The sequence below is a fragment of the Nycticebus coucang genome, chromosome X, assembly GCF_027406575.1.
Source record: "Nycticebus coucang isolate mNycCou1 chromosome X, mNycCou1.pri, whole genome shotgun sequence".
Taxonomy (NCBI): domain Eukaryota; kingdom Metazoa; phylum Chordata; class Mammalia; order Primates; family Lorisidae; genus Nycticebus; species Nycticebus coucang.
Window position 1 is genome coordinate 118,580,570 of NC_069804.1, and position 27,018 is coordinate 118,607,587.

General features: G+C 42.7%; 2 protein-coding genes across 6 annotated transcripts; both read left to right on the forward strand.

Moving 5' to 3' along the window:
• Positions 1 to 2,664: 2,664 nt before the first annotated feature.
• TCEAL3 (transcription elongation factor A like 3) lies at positions 2,665 to 19,053 on the forward strand. Of its 5 annotated transcripts, none has more exons than XM_053580179.1 (4): positions 2,665 to 2,707; positions 3,287 to 3,355; positions 17,821 to 17,887; positions 18,203 to 19,053. In XM_053580179.1, exon 4 carries the CDS (start codon positions 18,230 to 18,232, stop codon positions 18,818 to 18,820), a length of 591 nt encoding a protein of 196 aa, XP_053436154.1. In that variant the 5' UTR covers positions 2,665 to 2,707; positions 3,287 to 3,355; positions 17,821 to 17,887; positions 18,203 to 18,229; the 3' UTR covers positions 18,821 to 19,053. The 5 variants fall into 5 exon arrangements, with proteins under 5 accessions (XP_053436154.1, XP_053436156.1, XP_053436153.1 ...); XM_053580181.1 differs by having other exon boundaries at positions 18,208 to 19,053; XM_053580178.1 differs by lacking the exons at positions 2,665 to 2,707; positions 3,287 to 3,355 and adding an exon at positions 16,738 to 17,267 and having other exon boundaries at positions 18,208 to 19,053.
• Positions 3,288 to 4,498, forward strand: TCEAL4 (transcription elongation factor A like 4). The gene is made up of 2 exons (XM_053580177.1): positions 3,288 to 3,355; positions 3,683 to 4,498. Exon 2 carries the CDS (start codon positions 3,710 to 3,712, stop codon positions 4,307 to 4,309), a length of 600 nt encoding a protein of 199 aa, XP_053436152.1. The 5' UTR covers positions 3,288 to 3,355; positions 3,683 to 3,709; the 3' UTR covers positions 4,310 to 4,498.
• Positions 19,054 to 27,018: the final 7,965 nt, after the last annotated feature.

Here is a 27,018-nt window from a genome sequence, read left to right on the forward strand (position 1 = left end):
TATAATTGCAATTACTAGGCCAAAAGATCACATATTTTTATTTTTAAACAATTTACAAAGTCTACCTTCAGAAAATTTTTACTAACGTATTAAACAAGAGCAGAGGATAGTGCATATGTCCCCAGTCCTTCAACAAGTCTGTTAAAAATTTTCATGTAATCAAATATACCAATACCTTTCTTAGTTGTTCTTTGTTATGTTGCATCATGCACCACACACGGATGTTTTGGTCAGTGATGGACAACAAATAATATGCCCACCAGAGCAATAAGCTATACATATGGCCCAGGTATGTAGTAGGCTATACTATCTAGATTTGTATGAAGCACACTTTATGATTTTCCCATAACTACAAAATTGCCTAATGAGAGCCAATCACAGTGGTTCACACCTATAATCCTAGCACTCTGGGAGGCTGAAGTGGGTAGATTCTTGAGTTCAGGAGTTCAAGCATGAGCAAGAGCAAGAACCCCCGTCTCTACTAAAAATAGAAAAACTTGCCTGGCAGCATGCAGGCACCTGTAGTCACAGCTTGTTGGGAGGCTGAGAAAAGAGGATTGCTTGAGCCCAGGAGTTTGAGGTTGCCGTGAGATATGATGCCAGGGCACAATAGCCAGGGGCAACAAAGTGAGACTGTCTCAAACAAAAAATGTTTAATGAGGCATTTCTCAGTATCCCATCATTCAGTGATGCATGACTGTATTTAAAGGCCTTCCACACCAAAAGCTCATGTGGAGATAAATGGAGGTGCTCCACATGAGAACAAACAGAGGCTACTTATAACTTGTCAAGGCAAGGAAGTCAGCCATCATAATTAGAGTTTGACAGAAGAGTCAAAGGCAGACGGGGAGTAGGAAAACTTTATAGGTTAAAAAAAAAAAAAAATGGAAGACATCAGTTATACTCTGAATAGAGGTTGTTGGTATGAAGAAGCTGGAGCTAGAATTACAAAAAGCAAGGCATCCTATGTGATTGGTTAGGGATACATACTTGGCTTTTGTATTTTCTTTTCAACAAATTCCTGGAACATATTTGGCCTTTTCTTATTAGTCATGGACCAAAAACTTGGGAAGGCTGGAGAGTTGATCAAGTCATGGAGATTTCTGAAGACTCTGATTTGGCTACTGGGGGTATTTGCTGCAAAGATTGTGGGTCACAGCTCTATTGTCATATATGGTCTTGTCATTGTCCCTCGTATATTCAGTTTCTAACTTAAGGTAAATTAATTGTTCTTATATTTGAAACTTAATTTCCCTTTTGTGTTCATTAGAATTTTTGTACATGTCAAGAAAAAGTGACAATTTCTTTTTTCCTTTTCTGGGGAGACATTTTCCTAACTTTTTTTTTTTATTGTTGGGGATTCGTTGAGGGTACATTAATCCAGGTTACGCTGATTGCATTTGTTAGGTAAAGTCCCTCTTGCAATCATGTCTTAGCCCCAGAAGGTGTGGCACACACCAAGGACCCACCCCCACCTCCTTCCCTCTCTCTGCTCTTCCTTTCCCCACTCCTTCCTCCTTCTTTCTCTCTCTGCTTTCCCCTTCCCCCACCTCCACCGTGACCTTAATTGTCATTAATTGTCCTCATATAAAAATTGAGTACATAGGATTCATGCTTCTCCATTCTTGTGATGCTTTACTAAGAATAATGTCTTCCACTTCCATCCAGGTTAATTCGAAGGCTGTAAAGTCTCCATTTTTTTAACGGCTGAATAGTATTCCATGGTATACATATACCACAGCTCGTTAATCCATTCCTGGGTTGGTGGGCATTTAGGCTGTTTCCACACTTTGGCCATTGTAAATTGAGCTACAATAGACAGTCTAGTACAAGCGTCCTTATGATAAAAGGATTTTTTTTTTCCTTCTGGGTAGATGCCCAGTAATGGGATTGCAGGATCAAATGGGAGGTCTAGCTTGAGTGCTTTGAGGTTTCTCCATACTTCCTTCTAAAAAGGTTGTACTAGTTTGCAGTCCCACCAACAGTGTAAAAGTGTTCCCTTCTCTCCACATCCACGCCAGGATCTGCAGTTTTGAGATTTAGTGATGTTGGGCTATTCTCGCTGGGGTTAGATGGTATCTCAGGGTGGTTTTGATTTGCATTTCTCTAATAGATAGGGATGATGAACATTTTTTCATGTTTGTCCTAACTTTTTTTCTAAAAGTGCAATATTCTACTCTTCATACTATTATTGTACGAAGTTAACATTAAAACAATTTTACGGGCGGCGCCTGTGGCTCAAGGAGTAGGGCGCCGGTCCCATATGCCAGAGGTGGTGGGTTCTAACCCAGCCCCGGCCAAAAAAAAATAAATAAAACAATTTTACTGGGTGGGTCTACGTTATTTCAATGGTATTTAAGAGCAACTATTGACTCCTCCCCAGACTGCCCAATCCATTAAAAAAAAAAAAAAAAAGCTTTTGTGATTTTCATTAAAATTCTTTTTTAGACCAACTTCTCAACAAGGAGAACAAAAGGGCTCGGTAAGTGAGACTATGCCTGCTCCGGAGAGGTGCGGGGCAGCAGGCAACCGGCTTGCGGAGCTGGTAGGCGGGGCATGGCAGCAGTGGAGCGCCGGCTGGTGCGGTCACGTGACTTGCCGGGCGCAAATGTGGGCACCAGTCCGGGTGTCTGCCCTCTCTGCCTGTGGTTAGGTCCCCGTCTGTTTCTTCCCCTGGGCTCCTAATTGCCGCTCTAGCTTCTTTCAGGTCAGTGTGAGGGCCTTCCACGCAGCCAGCGGAACTCTGGAATGGGGAGGGAGAACGGGTACAGTGTGGGAAAGACTGGGGGTGGGCCTGGGTCCAAGGAAACTGGCCCGAATGTAGATAGAGATGGCGGTGGCCAGATTGTGCAGGGTGGCTGCGGGAGAGCAAACAGACAGTGGACCGGAGTTGGGGGGGGGGACGCAAACACCCCCAAGTATCCATGCCTGCTTTCTAGGCACCTCTTCTTTCCCGTCCGTCCATTTTGGAACCGTAGATGGTGGGCTTGGGAATGCCCCAGCAGTGAGATTAAACCCTTTCTACCGTTCCGTGCATAGAAAAATATATTGACAGCTAGGGTGGGCAGGCGAATTGACTCTAGGGAAGAAGGACTCAGCGATCCAAAATTAGTTTGGAAAGCATCCTAGTTTGATGCCCAAGGCCTGGAAAGAAATGGCGGCTGAGGTGCAGGGAAAGTAAGAGAGGAAAACGTTGGCAAGGAGCGCCCAGATGCAAGAAAGAGACCCGAGTTCCTGTGAGCCCACCGTGCACGCAGACCCTGCCCAGTCTCCTGTCTGTCTGCAGGTCTCCGTGTCTGTTCCAGCACTCTGCGAGGCCTGAGGAGGAGGAGCAACCTGTCAAGAATCTCTGCAGGTGGGTGAAGGGGTGGGCACAGGGACAGCGACCCAGAAGGGTTGAGAGTGTGGAGGGCATTGCCTGGGCAGAATTTGGGGCCCCACTGCCCAGGCTGAAGGAGTGTAGAGAAGGTGACTGGGCCTTTCAGGGAATGGTGGGCCCACGTGTGTGGGAGGAATGGTGGGGTAAAGGGTGGGCAGAAGGCACACTTGGAAGTCTGGCCAGGGTAGGGGATCCCTCACGAGGGGCAAGATGCCAGTGCTATCCGGACCTGCAATCCACCCTCATGCCCTCAGTTTCCCACTCTCCTCTTTGTCTCCTCTTCCCTCCACCCCAATCCCCCAGGACACGAAAAGGAGGGGAAATCTCAACATGGAAAAGCTCTGCAATGAAAATGAAAGAATGCCTTTGAATCAAGGAAAGACAGAAAATGAAGAAAAGCCACAGGATGAGGGAAAGCCAGAAGTAGCTTGTACTCTGGAAGATCAGGAGAAGTTAGAAAATGAGGGAAAGACAGAAGACAAGGAAATGTTAGGGGATGAGGAAAAGCCAGAGAGTGAGGGGAAAGCAAAGGAAGGAGGAAAGCTTGAGAGGGAGGGAAAGTCAGAGAGCAATAAAGAGCCAAAAGAGAAAGAAAAGCCAAAGAGTGAAACAAGGGCTGCAGGAAAGCGCCCAGCTGAGGATGATATACCCAGGAAAGCCAAGAGAAAAACTGACAAGGGGCTGGCCGAGTACCTCAAAGAATATAAAGAGGCTGTACACGATATGAATTTCAGCAATGAAGACATGATAAGAGAATTTGACAATATGGCTAAGGTGGAAGATGAAAAGAGAAAAAGCAAACAGAAACTGGGGGGATTTTTGTGGATGCAAAGAAATTTACAGGATCCCTTCTACCCGAGAGGCCCAAGAGAATTCAGGGGTGGGTGCAGGGCCCCACGAAGGGACATTGAAGACATTCCTTATGTGTAGTGTCCCAGCAGACATTAACCAGGCCCTGTGCTTTAACCTTATGGTAATATTTTACCAGGTGTCCTATTACCAGCAGCCTTTAGACCTAACTGCAGCACTTAAGTTTCAGTAGCAGATTTTCATCTGATGCATGGAAATAATGTTTAATGGTGCATTGTAAAATTAAAAAACACAACTTGTAGAACCAAATATGTGGCATCAGTACATTTTTGTAAAACTACAAAGATTGCTGTCTATACATATAGAAAACAACCTTGAAAGCAGTATCCACTAGAAGATTAACAGTGGTTGTCTGTAGGTGATGGTTTTTGTTCACCTATTTCCTCCTAAAAATACAGATTACTTTAGTCATGAAAATAATAAAAGATAAATTTTTGGAAGAATTTCATAAGTAATCAAAACAACTGTCCAGTGAGTTTATTAAGACAGTAGAGACACTTAAAATTCTTGTCAGGAAGTAAAATGACAAGTGAAAGTCACCTTACCTCTGGGACTCAAAGCTGGAGGAGTAAACCAATGGTCACTACAGATCCATTGCTATAAGAGACAACCTTGTCATCTGTGAAATAGTGAAATGGGTATAAAACTTGTCTTCCAGGGCTGTAGAGAAGATCAAATGAGGTATTGAGTGCATGAGCTGTGTTGTGGTGGCTCCTACCCTCTCCCCTGGACTGGCAGGACCAGTACCTGGTCAGACACTTGGGGGAGGGGTAAGGGAGGTCTCACCTGAGCCCAGAAATAAGTCTAGTCAACTGAGAGGTGGATGCCACTCTCACCTGGGTAATGCCATGTCTGTTGGTCACTGCCTCTTCTTATAAATCCTGTACCCTCCTAAGGCCCCCACTGTTGCTGGTGGGCTGGAGACCATGATGGACCAAAGCAACACTATGTCCCAATAGAAGAGTGGAAAATTCCTTTCTACCTACCATAGAATTACCCTAACCCAGGTGGGTAGTACCCAGTAGTCACTTGGGCCTTGATATTTTACGAAGTTCTTAACACTCCTTGCCATGTTTTCTGTTGATTTGTGTGTGTGTGTTTGCATATAGCTGTCTCCACTGGAGAGTGAGCCAGGAAAAAAGTCTAAGTGACCAGATGCTGTGCTGTTCTCACTTGTTAATCTCTTGTCTGCTGACACTTTTTTCTTAGGAATTGTCTCCCAGGAAATTCCTGTTAAGCCCTGCCTTACTATTTTAATACACCCATCTCCCTATGTAATTTTCCCTGCTGGCTCTTCAGTAACTTTTTACTTGCTTACAGTGTTTTTTAAATAAGCTTTTATTTTGGGACACTTGTAGATTTACAGAATAATTGCAAGACAACACAGTTTCCTTTTACCCCACACATAGTGTACCCTGTTATTAACAGTCTAAGTATGGTGCATTTGTCACAGTGAACCAGTATTGATAACATGGTTATTAACTAAAGTACATACTTTACTCAGATTTCCCCTAATGTTTTTTTGTTTTTGTTTTTTTTGTTTTTTTGTTTTTTCTGTTCCAGGGTCCCATCCAGATTACCACATTACATTTAGTCGTCCTGTCTCCATAGGCTCCTCTTGGCTGTGAAAGTTTCTCAGACTTTCCTTGTTTTTGATGACCTTGACACTTTTGAGAAGTACTAGTCAGGTATTTTTATAACACTCCAAAATTTGGGTTTGCTTGATTCTTTTTTTTTTTTTTTTTTTGCAGTTTTTTGTTTGTTTGTTTGGCCGGGGCTGGGTTTGAACCCGCCACCTCCAGCACATGGGGCTGGCGCCCTACTCCTTTGAGCCACAGGAGCCGGTTTGCTTGATTCTTGTCTTGTGGTTACACAGCATTATGTGTTTTGGAGAAGACAACAAAGGGAAAATGCCATTCTCATTACATGATGTAAAAGGTACATAATAACATTTATCACTGTTGATGTTAACCTTGTTCACCTGCTGAAGTTTGTCATGTTTCTCCATGGTAAAGTTACTCTTTTATTTCTTCCTTTCCACACTGTACTCTTAAAACAAAGTCACTGTTAATAGCCTGTACTCAAAGAATGAGGCATTACCAAGGCATTATTCCTTGATGGCAGAGTATCTACAAAAAAAAAAAAAAAAAAAAAAATTTGTTTTGAGACAGAGTCTCACTTGGTTGCCCCAGTGGAGTGATATGGCATCATAGCTCACAGCAACCTCAAACTCCTGGATTCTCTTGCCTCAGCCTCCCGAGTAGCTGGGATTACAGATGCCTGCCTCAACTCCTGGCTATTTTTAGAGGTGGAGTCTCAATTTAGCTCAGGCTGGTCTCGAACTCATGAGCTCAGGTGATCTGCCTGTTTCAGCCTCCCAGAGTGCTGGAATTACAGGCATAAGCCACCGTGCCCAGCCTTACAAAAATTATTTGGAATTCTTCTGCAGAAAATATTTGACTCTTCTCCATTTATTTATATTAGTACAGACTCATGAATATTTATTCTGTACTTTGGATAATAATACAATACTACTTTACAAATTTCATTGCTCAAATTATTCTGGCTTTGACCATTGAGAACTTTCATTTGGTTCCTGTATTCATTTAACATATCCACACTGTTGTGTTGGATTTTTTTTTTTTTTTTGTAGAGACAGAGTCTCACTTTATCGCCCTTGGTAGAGTGCCGTGGCGTCACACAGCTCACAGCAACCTCCGGTTCCTGGGCCTAGGCAATTTTCTTGCCTCAGCCTCCCAAGTAGCTGGGACTACAGCTTTTTTTTTTTTTTTTTTTGAGACAGTCTCACTCTGTTGCCCAGGCTAGAGTGCTATGGTATTAGCCTAGCTCACAGCAACCTCAAACTCCTGGGCTCAAGCAATCTGCCTGCCTCAGCCTCCCGAGTACTGGACTGGGACTATAGGTTCCAGCCAAGTCACCCAGCTAATTTCTCTATTTTTATTAGAGACGGGGTTTCACTCTTGCTCAGGCTGATTTTGAACACCTGAGCTCAGGCCAGCTGGGTTTTTGGTTGGTTTGTTTGTTTTTTTCCAATACTTTCTTAATTTCTGGCACTCAAGATGTTCTAGCCTTATCTTTCATGTTTCCTGCCTAGAACCATCCATTTCTTAAACATAAACTCTGGTATCTTATGTTGGAGAATGGTATTAAAAAGCCAAGATCTGGATCCTAGGCATACTCATTGCCATTTGGATATATTGTTGCTTCTAGGCCCTCTTCAGTTGCCAGAGCAAGGAGATATATATATATGTAATAACCCAGATATAAGGGTTTCTTTATACATATAGAAAATACTTATAGAAATGAATATTTCTGTATGTGAATCAGCTTTATATAAAGCTAAACATGAGTTTAAACTGTCGTCGCCAATTACAATCTATTATTGCATGGATCATTCTAGCCTACTGTTGCTTATCTGTAACCTTCCATTCCAATTATGAGAAACCTATTTGCCATCCATTTTGTTAAATGTTCAATTCTAGTATACATGTATGGTGGTTATTAAATTGTTACCCTGTACCCCTTTGGAAAACAACTTTGGGCTGCATGCAGTGGCTCACGCCTGTAATCCTAGCTCTCTGGGAGGCCGAGGTAAGTGGATTGCTTGAGCTTAGAAATTTGAGACCAGCCTAAGCAAGAATGAGACTCCATCTCTACTAAAAGTAGAAAAAACAGCGGGCATTGTGTTGGGCACTTGTAGTACCAGCTACTCAGGAGGCTGAGTCAAGAGGATTGCTTGAGCCCAAGAGTTTGACGTTACTATAAGTTACGACACCATGACACTCTTCCCCGGGTGAAAAAGTGAGACTCTGTCTCAAAAAAAAAAAAAAGAAAGAAAGAAAAAGAAAACTACTTAACTTGAGTACTGTGTATAGTTCCTTTTGCTTTTATTCATACAGACTAAGCTCATTTCCAAATTCACCTGTGTCAGCACCTTATTCCTTTATCCCTTTTAGTGAAGTTGTTTGTACATTCTTCTTTTTCTTTTTTCTTGAGACAGAGTCTCACTATGTTGCCCTTGGTAGAGCACCGTGGCATCACAGCTCACAGCCACCTCCAACTCCTGGGCTTAAGCGATTCTCTTGCCTCAGCCTCCCAAGTAGCTGGAACTACAGGCACCTGCCACAATAGCCAACTATTTTTTGTTACAGTTATCATTGTTTAGCAGACCTGAGCCAGGTTCGAACCCTTGAGCCTTGGTGTATGTGGCTGGCACCATAATCACTGTGCTATAGATTAATATTTCTTTTCTTTTCTTTCTTTCTTTTTTTTTTTTTTTTGAGACAGTCTCAAGCTATCACCCTGGGTAGAGTGCCGTAGTGTCACAGCTCACAGCAACCTCAAACTCTTGGGCTTAAGCGATTCTTTTGCCTCAGCCTCCCAAGTAGCTAGAACTACAGGCACTCACCACAATGCCCGGCTATTTCTTTTTTTTTTTTGGTTATAGCTGTCATTGTTTGGCAGGCCTGGGCTGAGTTCTAACCTGCCAGCTCCAGCATATTTGGCTGGTGCTCTAGCCACTTAGCTACAGGCACCGAACCTTCAATTTGAGATGTTTCTACTGACAAATTTTTAAGTTCATTGATTTATTTTTTTCCCTCAGCTGTATCCAGTCCATTGATGAACCCATCAATGACATATTCCTCATTTTTATTACAAATTTTATAAAATTGCTGGCATTTTCTTTTGAATCTTTACTGGGGTTTCCATCTGTCTGGCTACATTACCTATCTATTCCTGCATATTGTCTCCATTTTTCATTAGTGCCCTTAACATATTAATCACAGTTATTTAAATTTCCTGTCTGAAAATTCAATAAGCTATAATATCTCAGTCTGTATCATATCATATGTTATATCTAGTTCTGATGATTGTATTGTTTCTTCAGATATTTTCTGTCCTTGACTTTTGGTGTATCCTGTAATTTTTTGGTCAATAGCCAGATATGTTGTATCAGGTGATAGGAACTAAGGTAAAAATGCCTCTAATGTGAGGATCTATGTTAATCCGTCTAGGAATTGGGCTTTGATTAATGTCTGTTATTGCTCTACAGAAATTAGAATCATCAAATTTCTCAGTATTCATGATTTTGTCTCCCATGTTGACTTTAGACTTTTGAAACACAAAGTCTAGTTTGTATAGCTCTTTCAGTTTTAATTTACTTTTATTATATTAGAACCCTGATGGTATAATGGTAAAATGTGGGGAAGAAAGAATATTCTATAATTTTTCAGTTAAATGTCCATCTTTTAGGGGACCTATGTTTCTGCCCTGTGACCCTCATAAGTGTTTCGTTTGTATGCCTTCTATCCTCCCCTTAGGTGACATAAGAAGTACAGAGGGTGAGGGCGGCACCTGTGGCTCAGTGAGTAGGGCGCCAGCCCCATATACTGAGGGTGGAGGGTTCGAACCCAGCCCCAGCCAAACTGCAACAAAATATAGCAGGGTGTTGTGGTGAGCGCCTGTAGTTCCAGCTACTTGGGAGGCTGAGGCAAGAGGATCACCTAAGCCCAAGAGCTGGAGGTTGCTGTGAGCTGTGATGCCACAGCACTCCTCTATGGAGGGCGACAAAATGTGACTCTGTCTCTTAAAAAAAAAAGAAGTACAGGGGGTGATGGAGTTGGATAATTACCATTTCCCCACAATTCTAAGACAAAGCTCTGGTAAAATCTTCCCCCTAAAAAGTAGACATTTATTGTGAAGAACACTCTTGAGATGTGAGGAATAAAGCATTCCTAAATTATGCAGTCTTCAAGTCTACTGAGAGTAGCTGGGAGTCCACAGACAAAGGCCCTAGGACCAACTTTTCTTGGTAGAGTACTGTGGCATCACAGCTCACAGCAACCTCAAACTCTTGGGCTTAAGCAATTCTCTTGCCTCAGCCTCCCGGGAAGCTGGGACTACAGGCGCCCAGCATAACACCTGGCTATTTTGTTGTTGTTGTTGTTGTTGTCATTGTTGTTTAGCAGCCCTGGGCCAGGTTTGAACCCACCAGCCTCAGTGTATGTGGCCGGCACCCTTAACCTCTGAGCTACAGGCTCTGAACTCTGAACCCACTTTTTACTCTCTTAATGGTACTCTTTGACTAATGGAAGGTCTTAATTTCTATGGAGTCAGGGTTATCATTTTTTTCTTTCTTTTTTTTTGAGACAGAGCCTCAAGCTGTCACCCTGGGTAGAGTGCTGTGGCATCACAGCACACAGCAACCTCAAACTCCTGGGCTTAAGCAATTCTCTTGCCTCAGCCTCCCAAGTAGCTGGGACTACAGGTGCCCACCACTACACCTGGCTATTTTTTGGTTATAGTTGTCATTGTTGTTTGGCAGGCCCGGGCTAGATTTGCACCCGCCAGCTCTGGTGTATGTGGCTGGCGCTTTAACCGCTTGAGCTACAAGCACCGAACCTATAATTTTTTACTTTATTATGAATGCCTTTGTATCCAGTTTAAAAAGTCTGTTCCTGCCTTAATAGTCATGAAGATATTCTATATTATTTTCTAGAAAGTAGATGTATAACTGACCGTAAATTGCTTTTTTTGTATAATGTATTAGGATTCTTCAGAAAAACAGAATTGTCTCTGATGCTCATTGATTTATTATAAGGCTCATGTGGTTATGGAAGCTAATTCCCAAGATCTACTACGTTCAGCAAGATGGAGACCCACAGAGAGTTGATTTTTCTGTTTAAGTTTACAGTCAGAAAAAGATTGATGTCCCTGCCCAAGCAGTCAAACAGAAGGTCCCTCTTAGCCTATGTGTTCTATTCAGGTCTTTAATTCATTGTATGAGGTTCACCCACATTAGGACGTGCTATCTGTTTTAGTCTCCTGATTCAAATGTTAATCTCATACAGAAATCATCCCAGAATAACATTTGAACAAATGTCTGGGCCCTGTGGCCCTGTCAAGTTAACACATAAAATTAACCACATGTATGATGTGACGTAGGAGTAAAGATTTATATTTTCCGTATCAATATACAGTTCATTTAACATTATTTGTTAGAAAATTATCCTTTCCCCTAATGTTTAACAATACACCTTTATTGTAAATCAAAGGTCCATAATGCATAGGTCTGTTTCTGGTATGTGTTTTATTCTATTGGTTTCTTTGGCTATCCTTGATTAATATCACATTGAATTACTATACTTATAATATGTCTCAATACAGTAGAACCTCCATAGTTGACCATCTCCTTAAGTTGACCTAATTGTTATGGACTGAACATATACCACATGTACACATCAGTACAGCAGGCCTAGTTCCTTATATTGACCACCTCTGTATGTTGACCACTTCGTTACAGTCCCTTGGATGGTCAACTTACATAAGTTCTACTGTATTTAGATTTCATCATAAGTATTGGTATTTAGTAGATAAAAGTCTTCCAGATGGTCTCGGCGCCTGTAGCTCAAGCAGCTAGGGAGCCAGGCACATACACCAGAGCTGGTGGGTTCGAACCCAGCCCAGGCCTGCCAAAACGACAATGACAACTACAACCAAAAAATAGCCAGGCATTGTGGTGGGCACCTGTAGTCCCAGGTACTTGGGAGGCTGAGGCAAAAGAATCACTTAAGCTCAAGAGTTGGAGGTTGCTGTGAGCTGTAACGTCATGGCATTCTACTGAGGGTGACATAATGAGACTTTCTCTCAAAAAAAAAAAAAAAAAGTCTTCCAGATGGTTCTTTTTCAGTAATGTTTAGGATATTCTTTTTTTTCTTTGTTCTTTCATTTTTTTATTTTTTATTTTTTTATTAGTATTAGATCATAGCTGTGTACATTAATGCGATCATGGGGCACCATGCACTGGTTTTATAAACAGTTCGGCACATTTTCATCACACTGGTTAACATAGCATTCCTGGCATTTTCTTAATTATTGTGTTAAGACAATCATATTCTGCATTCACTAAGTTTCACATGTACCCTTGTAAGATGCACCGCAGGTGTAATCCCACCAATCACCCTCCCTCTGCCCAACCTTCCCCCTCCATCCCCACCCTCTCCTCCTTCCCCATATTCTTAGATTAATTTTTTTTATATTTGTATAAACTTTAGAATCAGGTTTTCAAGTTCCATGAAAAGAAGAAAGGAGAGAACAGAAGAGGAGATTTAGGATTATGTTGAAATTATAGAACAGTAAAGAATTAACATCTTCCTAACAATGAGTCTTCCAATCCATAACTATGATATATATTCAATTTATACCATAGTTATACTATCCTTGAACACTTTACTTAAATCTCCCTGAGCCTCAAGTTTCTCATTGATATAATGGGGCAAAGAATCTCTACTCAAGGATTGATGAGAGGGTACTTGGGATACCCCACTGTCCTAAATGAAGCAGCTCTCCTCGTGTGGAGCACATGGCAGGCACTCAGTAAAAATGATGCTCCCGGAGGTCTCTAGAGGACAGCACTATTTCCTTATGTTTGATCTTTTTCTCTCCAACCTGACCTACTACTCCAATGGATAGATAAGAAGTCATTATGACTGCCTTTTTTGAGTGATCAAGGTGTGAAGATCTATCATTCCTTAATGGTGTTTCAGAGAAGTCAGTGTACTGGGAGTGACTTATGCAAGGACATATAGTCAGTAATGATAGCTTTGTCTCCAAGGATTCAGAGAAGTCTCCAGACTCCAGTGTTCTGTCCAGACAGAAGTTTCATCCACAGTGCCTTGTGTTTCTATGTCTCATATACCTTTGCTTTCTCAAATGTTTATCTAGAACAGTGGTCGTCAACCTGTGGGTTGTGACCCACAGGAACTGTATTAAAGGCTCACAACATTAGAAAGGTTGAGAACCACTGATCTAGAAGGTAAAATAATGGGGCAGAAGAACAACTGATGGTGCAGTGTTTTTTTACTCCTACCCCATAATCTGTTGATCTAATGTCACTGAAGCTCACATATAAGAAGAACTATACTATATGTACTATTACATTTTCAAATAATGCCTCTGATAGCTATGCAAATTTTTATTGCAAAATTATGCCTTTTATAGGAGGTTGAGATGAGGTTGAAAGGAGCTATTTATTGAAGACTTACTATATGCTGAGCACTATATATAGCTGTTTTTATTTAGAATTCACAATAATTCTATGGTGCAAGTAATATTACTCCCATTTTCTAAAAGAGAGAATTAAGGCTTATGGAGTTTTGGGAACTTTCCCAAATTCCCACAACTAGTAAGTGGCAAAGCTGATATTTTAGCTCTTGATATCTATTGTACATAATGAAACTGGTTGTTATAGTGTAGGTTATATGGTAACCATGTGATCTCATGCACATAAAGGACTCAATAACACCTATTGATGAGAATAATAAAAATAAAACATCTCTCCTTGGGTTTAGAGGCCTAGGTTGTGGCATTCACATGAACTGAGTTAGAGCAAAAAGTCAGTGTATTCAATAAGCCAGTGATTTGGCACTACATTTAAACGCTACCTTATTCATGTATTAAAAGCTCATTGAGGGCGGCGCCTGTGGCTCAGTGAGTAGGGCGCCGGCCCCATATGCCAAGGGTGGCAGGTTCGGACCCATCCCCTGCCAAACTGCAACAGAAAAATAGCCGGGCATTGTGGCGCACGCCTGTAGTCCCAGCTGCTCGGGAGGCTGAGGCAAGAGAATCGCGTAAGAGTTAACCCCAAGAGTTAGAGGTTGCTGTGAGCCGTGTGATGCCACGGCACTCTACCCGAGGGCAGTACAGTGAGACTCTGTCTCTACCAAAAATAAATAAATTAATAAATAAATAAATAAATAAATAACTCATTGAGGCTGGGCACCCATAGCACAGTGGTCATGGCGTTGGCCACACCAAGGCTGGTGGGTTCAAACCCGGCCTGGGTCAGCTAAACAATGGCACCTGCAACAAAAAAATAGTCAGGCATTGTAGTGGGCACTTGTAATCTCAGCTACTTGGGAGGCTGAGCAAGAGACTCTGTTAAGCCCAAGAGTCTGAGATTGCTGTGAGCTGTGATGCCAGAGCACTCTACCAATTAAGGCTTTACCAATTAAGGCGGCATACTGAGACTCTGTCTCAAAAATAAATAAATAAATAAAAGCTCATTGAAACCTAGGTATGTAGAAGAGCATTCTTGGCTTTTCTTCTGCAGATTTATATTTTAAGACCAGTGCCACATTATTTTGATTTACTATTAGACGCTCTCATGGGTTAAAGAACTAGAGTCCTTTATCATTACTTTTATTAATTTCTTGCCTGTCCTTGTCCATTTAATTTTGTCAAAGGACCTTTGATGGAAAATCCTCTGAAATTCCAAATTGGGGGTAGAGGGTGGAGGGATAGAATTCACACCTTTGTAAGACTAAATCATCCCATCCAGGGATCTGGCCTCCTTAATTGTCTAAATATCCAGTAAGTACAGTTCTTGTCACATCTCAAAATTCAAAACTTACTTTAGATCTTCAATAACTACTAAAAATTGATTTGAAAGTAATCAGGCTAGGGACCAAATCCCTTTCTAACCAGACTTATGGAGTGATTTCTGTATTAAAGGTAATTTGTTTGTGACCTACATACTTCAAGGACTATAATGAATATGAAACAGAAAAAAGTGGTAGGATGATATGATGTTCAGGCAGTCCCCAGGTTACAAATGAGATAGGTTCTGTAGGTTTGCTCTTAAGTTGAATTTGTATGTAAGTTGGAATAGGTAGTTTACCTATCACCTGTACTAGCTTCCATTCATAAGTGCAAATTGTACATAAGTTGGATGTTTGTAACTTGAGGACTACCTGTATAATGCTTTGGAAAGATGAATTTATCAGAGGAGAGCAAGACTTGTAGCAAAATCAGAAAGGGGTCTGCTACTATAGACCAGGAAAGGGGAGTTTATTGCCTGAAATAGGGTAGCAAGAGTGGAAATGGAAGAAAATTGGGAGGATTCAGATATATTTAGAAAAGATTGAGAGGAAGAGGGAATTAGGAATGATTCCCAGATTTCCTGCTTAGGCAACTGTGTGGATTCTGAGGCCATCTATTAAGACAAGGGAAACAAAAAGAGGGTTGAGTTTTGTGTGTAGAAAAGAGAGGAAGGATGGCAAAATCACTTGGGGACATAGTATATTTGAGGTCCCTCAGGGATATCCAAATGGATATGTCTAATAGTTGTTTTAAAAGGATTTAAATCAAGTTGATATTGAAGCTCATATGGGAAAATAAGCAAGAACATAGAGGAAAAAGCTGAAAAAGAAAAACTGAGGACTAGATCCACCAGATACATGAAATTATATGAATACTCTATAATTCAAACTGGTATATGAATAATAAATAGACCAATGAAATAGAAAGCCCAGAAAATTTTCCAAGTACATATGGAAATTTAGTGTGTAATAAAGGTGGCATCTCAAATCACTGGAGCAAAGATGAACTTTTTAAGATGTGATGGTGGAAAAACTGAGAAACCAGTTGAAAAAAGAAAAAAGTCCATACTTCACACCATATACAAGTATAAGCTGTAAATATTTTTTTTTATTTTTAATTTCAACTTCCTTGTTCATTCTTCTTCATTTGAAGTACTCTTTTTTGTCTTCCTCTGGTGATGTTCTTGATGTTAGTAGAGACGGGGTCTTACTCTGGCTCACTGCTGTTACATACAGGTCTCCAACCTCTGAGCTCAGGCAATTCACCGGCCTCGGCCTCCCACAGCGCTGGGACTACAGGCGTGAGCCACCACACCCGGCCAGCTCTAAATATTTTTAAAAAGTGAATGCTTCTAGAAAACATGTGAATTCTTCTTTGACGTCATATATGATAAGATTTCTTGAATTTTTTTTTTTTTTTTTTTTTTTTTTATAGAGACAGAGTCTCACTTTATAGCCCTTGGTAGAGTGCCGTGGCCTCACATAGCTCACAGCAACCTCCAACTCCTGGGCTTAAGCGATTCTCTTGCCTCAGCCTCCCGAGTAGCTGGGACTACAGGCGCCTGCCACAACGCCCGGCTAAGATTTCTTAACTATGAATCAAAATCTAGAGACAATAAAAGTGATAAATCTATATTTTAAATGCATAGCAGAAAAATGCTATAAACAAAGACAAAAGCAACTGACAAACTACAAATAATGTTTGTAACATACAACAGATAAAGGCCTAATAGAGTTAACATATAAAGAAAACTTGAAAATTGAAGGGAGGACCAACAACCCACTAGAAAAATGTGAAAAAGACAAGAACCAACAATTCACAAAGGTATTTAAATTGTCCTTAAAGACGGAGAAAGGCAAAATAAAACATCATCAAGATGCTTATCAACTATAATATTAGTGAAAATTTTGAAGTATGTCATAGTGTTATGTTGGAAAGGGTACTGGGAAATAAAATACTCTCCTACATTGCTGGTAGGAAAGCAAAAAACAAAAAAGAAAAAACAGATCTGAGACTCAGGGGAGGGAATACCATGAAAATATGGATTTGGGAGTCATTGGTGTTTAGAGGGAAGTGAGATCCCCCGGGGAAAACCTGTGGAATGAGGAAAGAGGTCCAGGATAGAACCCCAGAAGCACCAGTACTCAAGGTGGCAGCTCAGTTACTTGGCATTCACCAGCACCTGGGCTTGAGGCTGGCAGAGCTGTCTTCAAAGTGGACTTTGGGGTCCAGGAGCTGAGCTTTCTTGGCAAAGTCGGGTACCTTCTCTGATCAGCCATCACACCTGGCAATCTGAAAGAGATGCTGTAGGAGGATGCTCTGAAATGCACCTGGGGGTTAAAAGGCACCTGATTCTCCTTGACGACCCTCCTTTGCCACACACCCCCCACCTTTCATCCTCTCAGCCCCTTGGGAATGGGGTGGGGGGTGGCGAGCTCGGGTGACGCGCCGTTCACGTGACCTGCCGGGCGCCGACGTGGGCACCAGCCTGCCCGCCCTGCGGTCGGGTCCCGGCACCGGCGCCGAACCAGCTTCCCGGGCTGCACCAGTGGTGGACGAGCGGTAAGCGGGCTTCCGCGAGCCCGAGGCGACGCAGGCCTGTCCCGGATCCCCGCAGGTCAGTGTGAAGGCGGGCGCTGCTAGCGGACCCGGCGCAGGGGTGGAGTGGCCAGTTGGGAGTAGGATCCCGGAGCAGCGGGGAGGGGGCTAGGGAAGGAATCTGGGAGATTGGTGACCAGGGGACACAGAGTGGGCGGGGGCGGGAGGACTCCGCAACGGGTCAGCTAGCCTTTTCAACCCCCTTCCTCTGAGTTCCCCATCCATTTTAGATAAGGAAATTGTGGGGGGGGCGCCCCCGCAGTGCGACAGCGAAACGCAGGCATATTCTGGAGATAACCCCCTCTCACACTCTCCACCTGTGAAGGCAAATTGACCTCAGCGAAAAGCGAGTGGGATGGAGCAGGTTGCCACCAGGGCGGGAAGCACAAGACCCAAACGCAGTTTGGAAAGCATCCTGGTCTGGCGCCTAAGGCCTGGAAAGAAATGGCGGCTGGGATGCGGGGGAGGTAGATGTCTGTTGGGGAAAAAGGGCCTGGAGGCACTAAAAGGACCCGTGTCCCTCTGAGCCCACTGAGCACGCAGCCCCTGCACAGTCTCCTGTCTATCTGCAGGTCTCCGTGTCTGTTCCCAGCACTCTGCGAGGCCTGAGGAGGAGCAGCCTGTCCAGAATCTCTGCAGGTGGGTGAAGGGGTGGGCACAGGGACAGCGACCCAGAAGGATTCAGAGTGTGGAGGGCCTGGCCTGGGCAGAATTTGGGGCCCCACTGCCCAGGCTGAAGGAGTGTAGAGAAGGTGACTGGGCCTTCCAGGGAATGGTGGGCCCACGTGAGTGGGAAAAATGGTGGGGTAAGGAGTGGGCAGAAGGCACACTTGGAAGTCTGGCCAGGGTAGGGGATCCCTCACCAGGGGCAAGAAGCAAGTGCTGTCGGAATCCTTAGTCTACCCATGCCCTTAGTTTCCCATGTCTCCTCTTTTCTCTGCTCCTACTCCCCAGGACAGTAAAAAGAGGGAAAATCTCAACATGGAGAAACCCTACAGTAAACATGAAGAGAAACTGGAAAGCGAGGGAAAGCCAAAAGAGGATGTAGAGCCTGATGATGAAGCAAAGTCAGACGTGGAAGAAAAGCCGGACGTGGAAGAGAAGCCAGAATGTGAGGGAAAGCTCGAGGATGAGGGAGAGCCAGATGAGGAGGGACAAGAAGATGAGGGAAAGCAAGGAAAGTCCGAAGATGAGGGCAAACCACAAGGTGAGGGCAAGACAGAATCCCAGTCAAAGCCTGAGACCCAGCCACGGGCCACCGAAAAGCGTCCAGCTGAAGATTATGTGCCCCGGAAAGCAAAAAGAAAAACGGACAGGGGGAGGACTGACGACTCTCCCAAGGACTGTCAGGAGGACTTACAGGAAAGGCATTTGAGCAGTGAGGAGATGAGAGAATGTGGAGATGCTTCAAGGGCCCAGGAGGAGCTAAGGAAAAAGCAGAAAATGGGTGGTTTTCATTGGATGCAGAGAGATGTACAGGATTCATTTGCCCCAAGGGGACAACGGGGTGTCAGGGGAGTGAGGGGTGGAGGTAGAGGCCAAAGGGGATTACATGATATTCCATATCTTTAATGCCTTTGGCCTTCAATTCTGAGTTCTCTGATGAGAATATTGCCAGCCCTGCTTTCCCTGGTAGATATTTGCCAGGTCCTGTGCTTTAACCTTAAGCTGATAATTTGCTTTAGCTGTCACTCTCCTTACCAGCAGTCTTTTGACCAAATTACAGCACTCTTTTAGTATCGAATTTTCATTCATGTGCATGGAAAAAGTGTACATTGTAAAGTAACAATAAAATTTGCAGAACCGAATATACAGTATCACCTGACTTTTGTAAAAATGTAAATATGTTTGCATAATGCATTTGTGCACAGAGAAAACTCTGTAAGTTTGTACATTGGAAAGTAGACAATGGTTGTTCCTGCATGGGGGCCAAGAATAGGTCTCAACTGTAATCAAAAATGAGTCCAATCACCTGATGTGTAGGTACCTCCATGCCTCTGCTGCTGTGCCCCTCCCATGTCCTCCCTAGCTCAGTGAGCATTGCTATCCCCTCTGGGTCCCCTACTCATGCTATGTAGAGGCATCCTATGGCTCCCCCATGTGTGATTCTTTTTCTTTTCTTTGCTCAGTCATCTACGTTTTCCTAAAGGATATGTCATAATAAAAAATAAAACTGAAAACAATAAATAATCAATTGAACTGTTCAGTGAGCTTATGAAGGCAATGAAGACATTAAAATTCCTGTTATCTGAACACAAGTAAAATTCACATTACTTCTGGGATTAATAACTAGAAGAGTCAACCTGGCAATTATAACATATCCATTGCTATACAAGTCAGTCTTGTCATCTGTAACATGGGATAATACTTGCCTTACAGGACTATTTAGTGGATCAGATGAGGTACAGAACAAGTGAGTTTCATTGAGCTGGCTCCCTTGAAGTAGCAGAGCCCTGTACCCTGTCAAACACTAAAAGGAGAGCTGAAGGTATCTTCCACTTGTTCCCAGAACAACTTCAAGCAGCTAAGAAGGTCCCACCCTTCTTTGGATACTACCATATCCGGTGATGATTCCTGCTATGCCCAGTACCTGTACTATCTACTAATAGCCACTCATATAATGAGTCCTCATGGTGACAAAGCTCCTCTCATTTATTACAGTTCCAGAGGGCCAAAGCCCCTATTTGATCCCTATATGAGTGTAGATAAAGTCCTTCTCCCAAATGCAGGTGGTACTACCCCAAGTCTGCCTGGGTCCCACACAGTTGTAAGCAAAGTAGTCATTAACATTTTTAGGTTGGGCGGCGCCTGTGGCTCAGTGAGTACGGTGCCGGCCCCATATACTGAGGGTGGTGGGTTCGAACCCGGCCCCAGCCAAACTGCAAAAAAAAAAAAAAATAGCCAGGTGTTGTGGCAGGCGCCTATAGTCCCAGCTACCCGTGAGGCTGAGGCAAGGGAATCACCTACGTCCAAGAGCTGGAGGTTGCTGTGAGCTGTGACACTATAGCCCTCTACTGAGGGCAACAAAGTGAGACTCTGTCTCTAAAAAAAAAAATAAAATTGCAAAAAAAAAAAAAAAGAAAAAGATGACTTGTAGTCATAAAAAAAAAAATTTAGGTCGTTTTACATTTCCGTATAGTTTCCTTTCTCTACTTAGAACTCAAGACAATTTTATTTTTTTTTTTGTGACAGAGTCTCACTCTGTTGGCCTGCCTAAAGTGCTATGGCATCATAGCTCACAGCAATCTCAAACTTTTGAGCTCAAGTGATCCTCTTGCCTCAGCTTCCTTAGTAGCTAGGACTGTAGGCACCCACCACAACACCTGGCTAGTTTCTCTATTTTGTAGAGATGGGGTCTCACTCTTGCCCAGGCTGATCTTGAACTCGTGAGCTCAGGTGATCCACTTGCCTTGGCCTCAAGACTCAAGACATTTTAGATCTGGCTTGGCGCCGGTAGGTCAGTGGTTGGGGCACCGGCCACATACACCAAGGCTGGTAGGTATGAATCCGGCCTGGACCAGCTAAAACAACGACTGCAACAAAAAAAATAGCCAGGCATTGTGGCAGATGCCTGTAGTCCCAGCTACTTGGGAGGCTGAGGCAATAGAATCGCTTAGCCCAAGAGTTTTTTTTCGTTTTTTGCAGTTTTTGGCCTGGGCCGGGTTTTAACCCACCGCCTTTGGTATATGGGGCCCACCACCTTCGACATATGTGGCCAGCGCCCTACTCTTTTGAGCCACAGGTGCCGCCCTTAGCCCAAGAGTTTGAGGTTGCTGTGAGCTGTGACATCACAGCACTCTACCAAGGGGGGGCAACATAATGTGACTCTGTCTAAAAAAAAAAAAAAACCTGGGTGTTGTGGCAGGTGCCTGTAGTCCCAGCTACATGGGAGGCTGAGGCAAGAGAACCGCTTACGCCCAAGAGTTTGAGGTTGCTGTGAGCTATGACATCACGAACTCTACTGAGTATGGCAAAGTGAGATTCTGTTTCAAAAAAACAAACAAAAAGACATTTTAGATCCTCTGGGGAATGTGTCCTGAGACTAATCTACTGACCAGAAAATGAATTGTGTCACCCCATCCCAGTATCCCATGGAAACTGTAGCTAAATTTTCATACCTTTCTAAGTATGAATTTTCTCTGAAAAGCCTCCTGGCTGGCCTATTATACAAAATCAAGGCACTTGTCCATACATAATATCAGAGAATTACACATCTTGAGTTTCAGGCTAAGAAATCTCTCTTCTGAGTGGCGCCCAGAGCTCAGTGGGTAGGGCACCAGCCACATACACCAGGGCTGGTGGGTTTGAACCCGGCCAAGCCTGCTAAAAACAATGACAACTACAAAGAAAATAGTTGGGCATTGTGGCAGGCACCTGTAGTCCCAACTTCTAGGGTGGGTGAGGCAAGAGAATTGTTTGGGCCCAAGAGTTTGAGATTGCTGTGAGCTGTAATGCCACAACACTCTACCGAGGGCAACATAGTAAAACTCTGTTTCAAAAAAAAAAAAAAAAGAAAGAAAGAAACATCTCTTCCCATTCCAAATCAATTCTAACTGAAGAGAGTGATAGTGCTCTTAAAAATATTAAAAGCGCTCAGTGTTAGGCATTTTTATTTAACTCACCAGTATGTTCCCTTACAAAAACAAAGGCTTTTTCATATTATTCCTGATGTCTCTTGTGTTGTACTTGACACATATATTAATACTTAAAAATTCCTTAATTATGTTTGAGTCAGAATTTCTGAGATTTTAGCCAAGCGTATCCTTGGGCAATTAATTTCACTTGTAGAAAATACAACTTGGGCTCGGAGCCTGTGGCTCAAGCGGCTAAGGCGCCAGCCAAATACACCTGAGCTGGTGAGTTCGAATCCAATCTGGGCCCTCCAAACAACAATCATGGCTGCAACAACAACAAAAAAAGCCAGGCGTTGTGGCAGGTGCCTGTAGTCCCAGCTACCTGGGAGTGGAGGCAAGAGAATTGCTTGAGCTCAGGAGTTGGAGGTTGCTATGAGCTGTGATGCCACAGCACTCTACCCAGGATGACAGCTTGAGGCTCTGTCTCAAAAAAAAAAAAAAAAGAAAAAAGAAAATACAACTTGAAGTTCAAAGATAAATACAGGAGAAGTGATATGTTTCGTTAGATAAAACCATTTTAACTTTGTGTATAATAACTTTTAAAAAAATAAAATAACTTTTTTTCAAAATGTCTTAAAACACATGGGTGGCGCCTGTGGCTCAAGGAGTAGGGCGCCCGTCCCATATGCCGGAGGTGGCAGGTTCAAACCCAGCCCTGGCCAAAAAAAAAAAAAAAGGAAAAATATTTAAAAAAAAAAATGTCTTAAAACACTGCCTGGAAAACTTCTTGAGAATGTAGTATCCCGGTTTGTACCACAGACCCAGAATTTCCATGAATGAGCCTCTAGAATCTAATTTCCACACACTCCCCACGTGATTCTGATGTACAACAAAATTTTATACATTGTATGATCTCAATTACATTATATATAAACCATAAAAAACCTAGGATGAAATGTAAGGAAATGTTTATTTGAATTTAGTAGGCAGAAAGCATATATGTATAACATCCAAAAGAAATCCAAACTACATGCAAGATTCATACACTGACAGCTACAAACATTGATGAGAGAAATTAAGACTGAAATAAATGGAGAGATACATTATCCATGGATTAGAAGAGTCAATAGTGTTAGTATGGTAATTTTCAGCTGGGCACCAGCCACATGCTCCAGGGCTGGTAGGTTTGAACCAGGCCCTGGGACTGCTAAACCAAAGAAAAAGAAAAAAGTAAGCTGGGTGTTGTGGCAGGCACCTGTAGTCCCAGCTAGTAGGGAGGCTGAAGCAAGAGAATCACTTGAGCCCAAGTGTTTGAGGTTGCTGTGAGCTATGATCCTACGGCACTCTATCAATAAGAAAGGGAGACTCTGTCTCAATAAAAAATAATATATACAGTAATTTTCTCCAAAATTGATCTATAAATTCAATGCTGTCCAATTGAAATTCCAGCAAGCTGAGATTCTAAAAGTTATATAGGAAAGGAAAGGACATAGGATAGCCAAAATAATTTTCAAGTTGAAGAACAAATTTGGAAGACCCACACTGCCTGATTTCAAAACTAATTATAAAGCTATAGTAATCAAGACTGTGTATTATCAGCATAAAGACAGACATACAGATCAATGAAATAAAGTAATTCACACATAAATAAGCTGGAAATAAGCTCACACATAAATGGTCAATTCATTTTTTCAAAAAAGTCCTAAAGTAGGCTGGGTACCCCTACCACAGTGGTTATGTTATGGTGCCGGCCACATGCACCAAGGCTGGTGGTTTCGAACCTGGCCTGGGCCATCTAAAACAATAATGACAACTGAAACAACAACAACAACAAAAAATAGCCAGGCATTGTGGTGGATGCCTGTAGTACCAGCTACTTGGAAGGCTGAGGCAAAAGAATCGCTTAAGCCCAAGAGTTTGAGGTTGCTGTGAGCTGTGATGCCATGGCACTATACCGAGGGCAACATAGCAACACTCTGTCTCAAAAGCAAACAAACAAAAAGTCCTAAAGAAATTCAATGAAGAAAGGACAGATTTTTCAACAAGTGGTGTTAGAATAACTTGACATCCATATGCAAAAAAGTATCTTTATCTCACACCATACACATATGAAACATAAATTCAAAATGGTTCATAGATCAAACTGTAAAACTTGAAATTATAAAACCTCTTTTATTTTATTTTATTTTATTATTATTTTTTTTTTTGGTAGAGACAGAGTCTCACTGTACCGCCCTCGGGTAGAGTGCCGTGGCGTCACACGGCTCACAACAACCTCTAACTCTTGGGCTTACGCGATTCTCTTGCCTCAGCCTCCTGAGCAGCTGGGACTACAGGCACCCACCACAACGCCCGGCTTAAAACCTCTTTTATTTTATTTTTTTTAGAGACAGAGTCTTACTTTATCACCCTTGGCAGAGTGCCATGACATCACAGCTCACAGCAACCTCCAACTCCTGGGTATGGCGATTCTCTTGCCTCAGCCTCCCTAGTAGCTGGGACTACAGGCACCTGCCACAACCCCCGGCTATTTTTTTTTGTTGCAGTTTGGCCGGAGCTGGGTTTGAACCCACCACCATCTGTATATGAGGCCGGTGCCCTGCTCACTGGGCCACAGGTGCCACCCTAAAAACCTCTTTTAAAATACAAGGATAAGGGCGGCGCCTGTGGCTCAGTGAGCAGGGCGCCGGCCCCATATACCGAGGGTGGCGGGTTCAAACGCAGCCCCGGCCAAACTGCAACAAAAAAATAGCCGGGCGTTGTGGCGGGCGCCTGTAGTCCCAGCTACTCGGGAGGCTGAGGCAGGAGAATTGCCTAAGCCCAGGAGTTGGAGGTTGCTGTGAGCTGTGTGACGCCACGGCACTCTACAGAGGGCTATAAAGTGAAACTCTGTCTCTACAAAAAAAAAAAAAAAAAAAAAATACAAGGATAAGGTTTGGCGCTCATAGCTCAGTGGTTAGGATGCTAGCCACATACACTGGGACTGGCAGGTTTGAACCCAGCCTGGGCCTGCTAAACAACGATGACAACTGCAACAACCACAAAAAAATAGCCAGGCATTGTGGCAGGCCCGTCTCAGCTACTTGGGAGGCTGAGGCAAAGAATCGCTTAAGCCCAAGAGTTAGAGGTTGTTGTGAGCTGTGACACCACTGCACTCTAGTGACATAGTGAGACTCTGTCTCAAAAAAATAAAATGCAAGAGAAAAATTATAGAATAATTAGCAATTTCAGAGAAAAATATTACTGCTTATTAATTTTATAGTGGCCTAAAGACTTTTAAAATTATTTTTCTGCCAGGATTTACTTAATAAATTTCAGAGATTTCTCCTACTAAGCAAAGAGAAAATACAAATGCTAATGATAAAACATGTAAATGAATTTACATAAATAATAATGTAAGATATTGTTATAAACTTAGCACAAATCTACATTAATCAAAACGGTGTGGTCAAAAACAGAGACATAGACACTTGGAATCGAATTGAACACCAAGAAATGAAACTAACATCTTACAACCACCTAATCTTCAATAAACCAAACAAGAACTTACCTTGGGGGAAAGACTCCCTATTCAATAAATGGTGTTGGGAGAACTGGATGTCTACAAGTAAAAGACTGAAACTGGACCCACACCTTTCCCCACTCACAAAAATTGATTCAAGATGGATAAAGGACTTAAATTTAAGGCATGAAACAATAAAAATCCTCAAAGAAAGCATAGGAAAAACACTGGAAGATATTGGCCTGGGGGAAGACTTCATGAAGAAGACTGCCATGGCAATTGCAACAACAACAAAAATAAACAAATGGGACTTCATTAAACTGAAAAGCTTCTGTACAGCTAAGGAGACAATAACCAAAGCAAAGAGACAACCTACACAATGGGAAAGGATATTTGCATATTTTCAATCAGACAAAAGCTTGATAACTAGGATCTATAGAGAACTCAAATTAATCCACATGAAAAAAGCCAACAATCCCATATATCAATGGGCAAGAGACATGAATAGAACTTTCTCTAAAGATGACAGACGAATGGCTAACAAACACATGAAAAAATGTTCATCATCTCTATATATTAGAGAAATGCAAATCAAAACAACCCTGAGATATCATCTAACCCCAGTGAGAATGGCCCACATCACAAAATCTCAAAACTGCAGATGCTGGCGTGGATGTGGAGAGAAGGGAACACTTTTACACGGTTGGTGGGACTGCAAACTAGTACAACCTTTCTGGAAGGAAGTATGGAGAAACCTCAAAGCACTCAACCTAGACCTCCCATTCGATCCTGCAATCCCATTACTGGGCATCTACCCAGAAGGAAAAAAATCCTTTTATCATAAGGACACTTGTACTAGACTGTTTATTGCAGCTCAATTTACAATCGCCAAAATGTGGAAACAACCTAAATGCCCACCAACCCAGGAATGGATTAACAAGCTGTGGTATATGTATACCATGGAATACTATTCAGCCATTAAACAAATGGAGACTTTACATCCTTCGTATTAACCTGGATGGAAGTGGAAGACATTATTCTTAGTAAAGCATCACAAGAATGGAGAAGCATGAATCCTATGTACTCAATCTTGGTATGAGGACAATTAATGACAATTAAGGTTATGGGGGAGGAGCAGAAAGAGGGATGGAGGGAGGGGGGTGGGGCCTTAGTGTGTGTCACACTTTATGGGGCAAGACATGATTGCAAGAGGGACTTTACCTAACAATTGCAATCAGTGTAACTGGCTTATTGTACCCACAATGAATCCCCAACAATAAAAAAAAAAAACGGTGTGGGACTGCCATAACAAGTAGATACAAAAATCACTGGAATAGAATTGGAAATCCAGAAGTAAAGCCTCACTTTTTTTTTTTTTTTTTTTGTAGAGACAGAGTCTCACTTTATGGCCCTCGGTAGAGTGCCGTGGCCTCACACAGCTCACAGCAACCTCCAACTCCTGGGCTTAAGCGATTCTCTTGCCTCAGCCTCCCGAGTAGCTGGGACTACAGGGGCCCGCCACAACGCCCAGTTATTTTTTGGTTGCAGTTTGGCCGGGGCCGGGTTTGAACCCGCCACCCTCGGTATATGGGGCTGGCGCCTTACCGACTGAGCCATAGGCGCCACCGGTAAACCCTCACTTTTATGCTCACTGGATTTTCAACAAGTGACCAAGACAATTCAAAGGGAAAAGA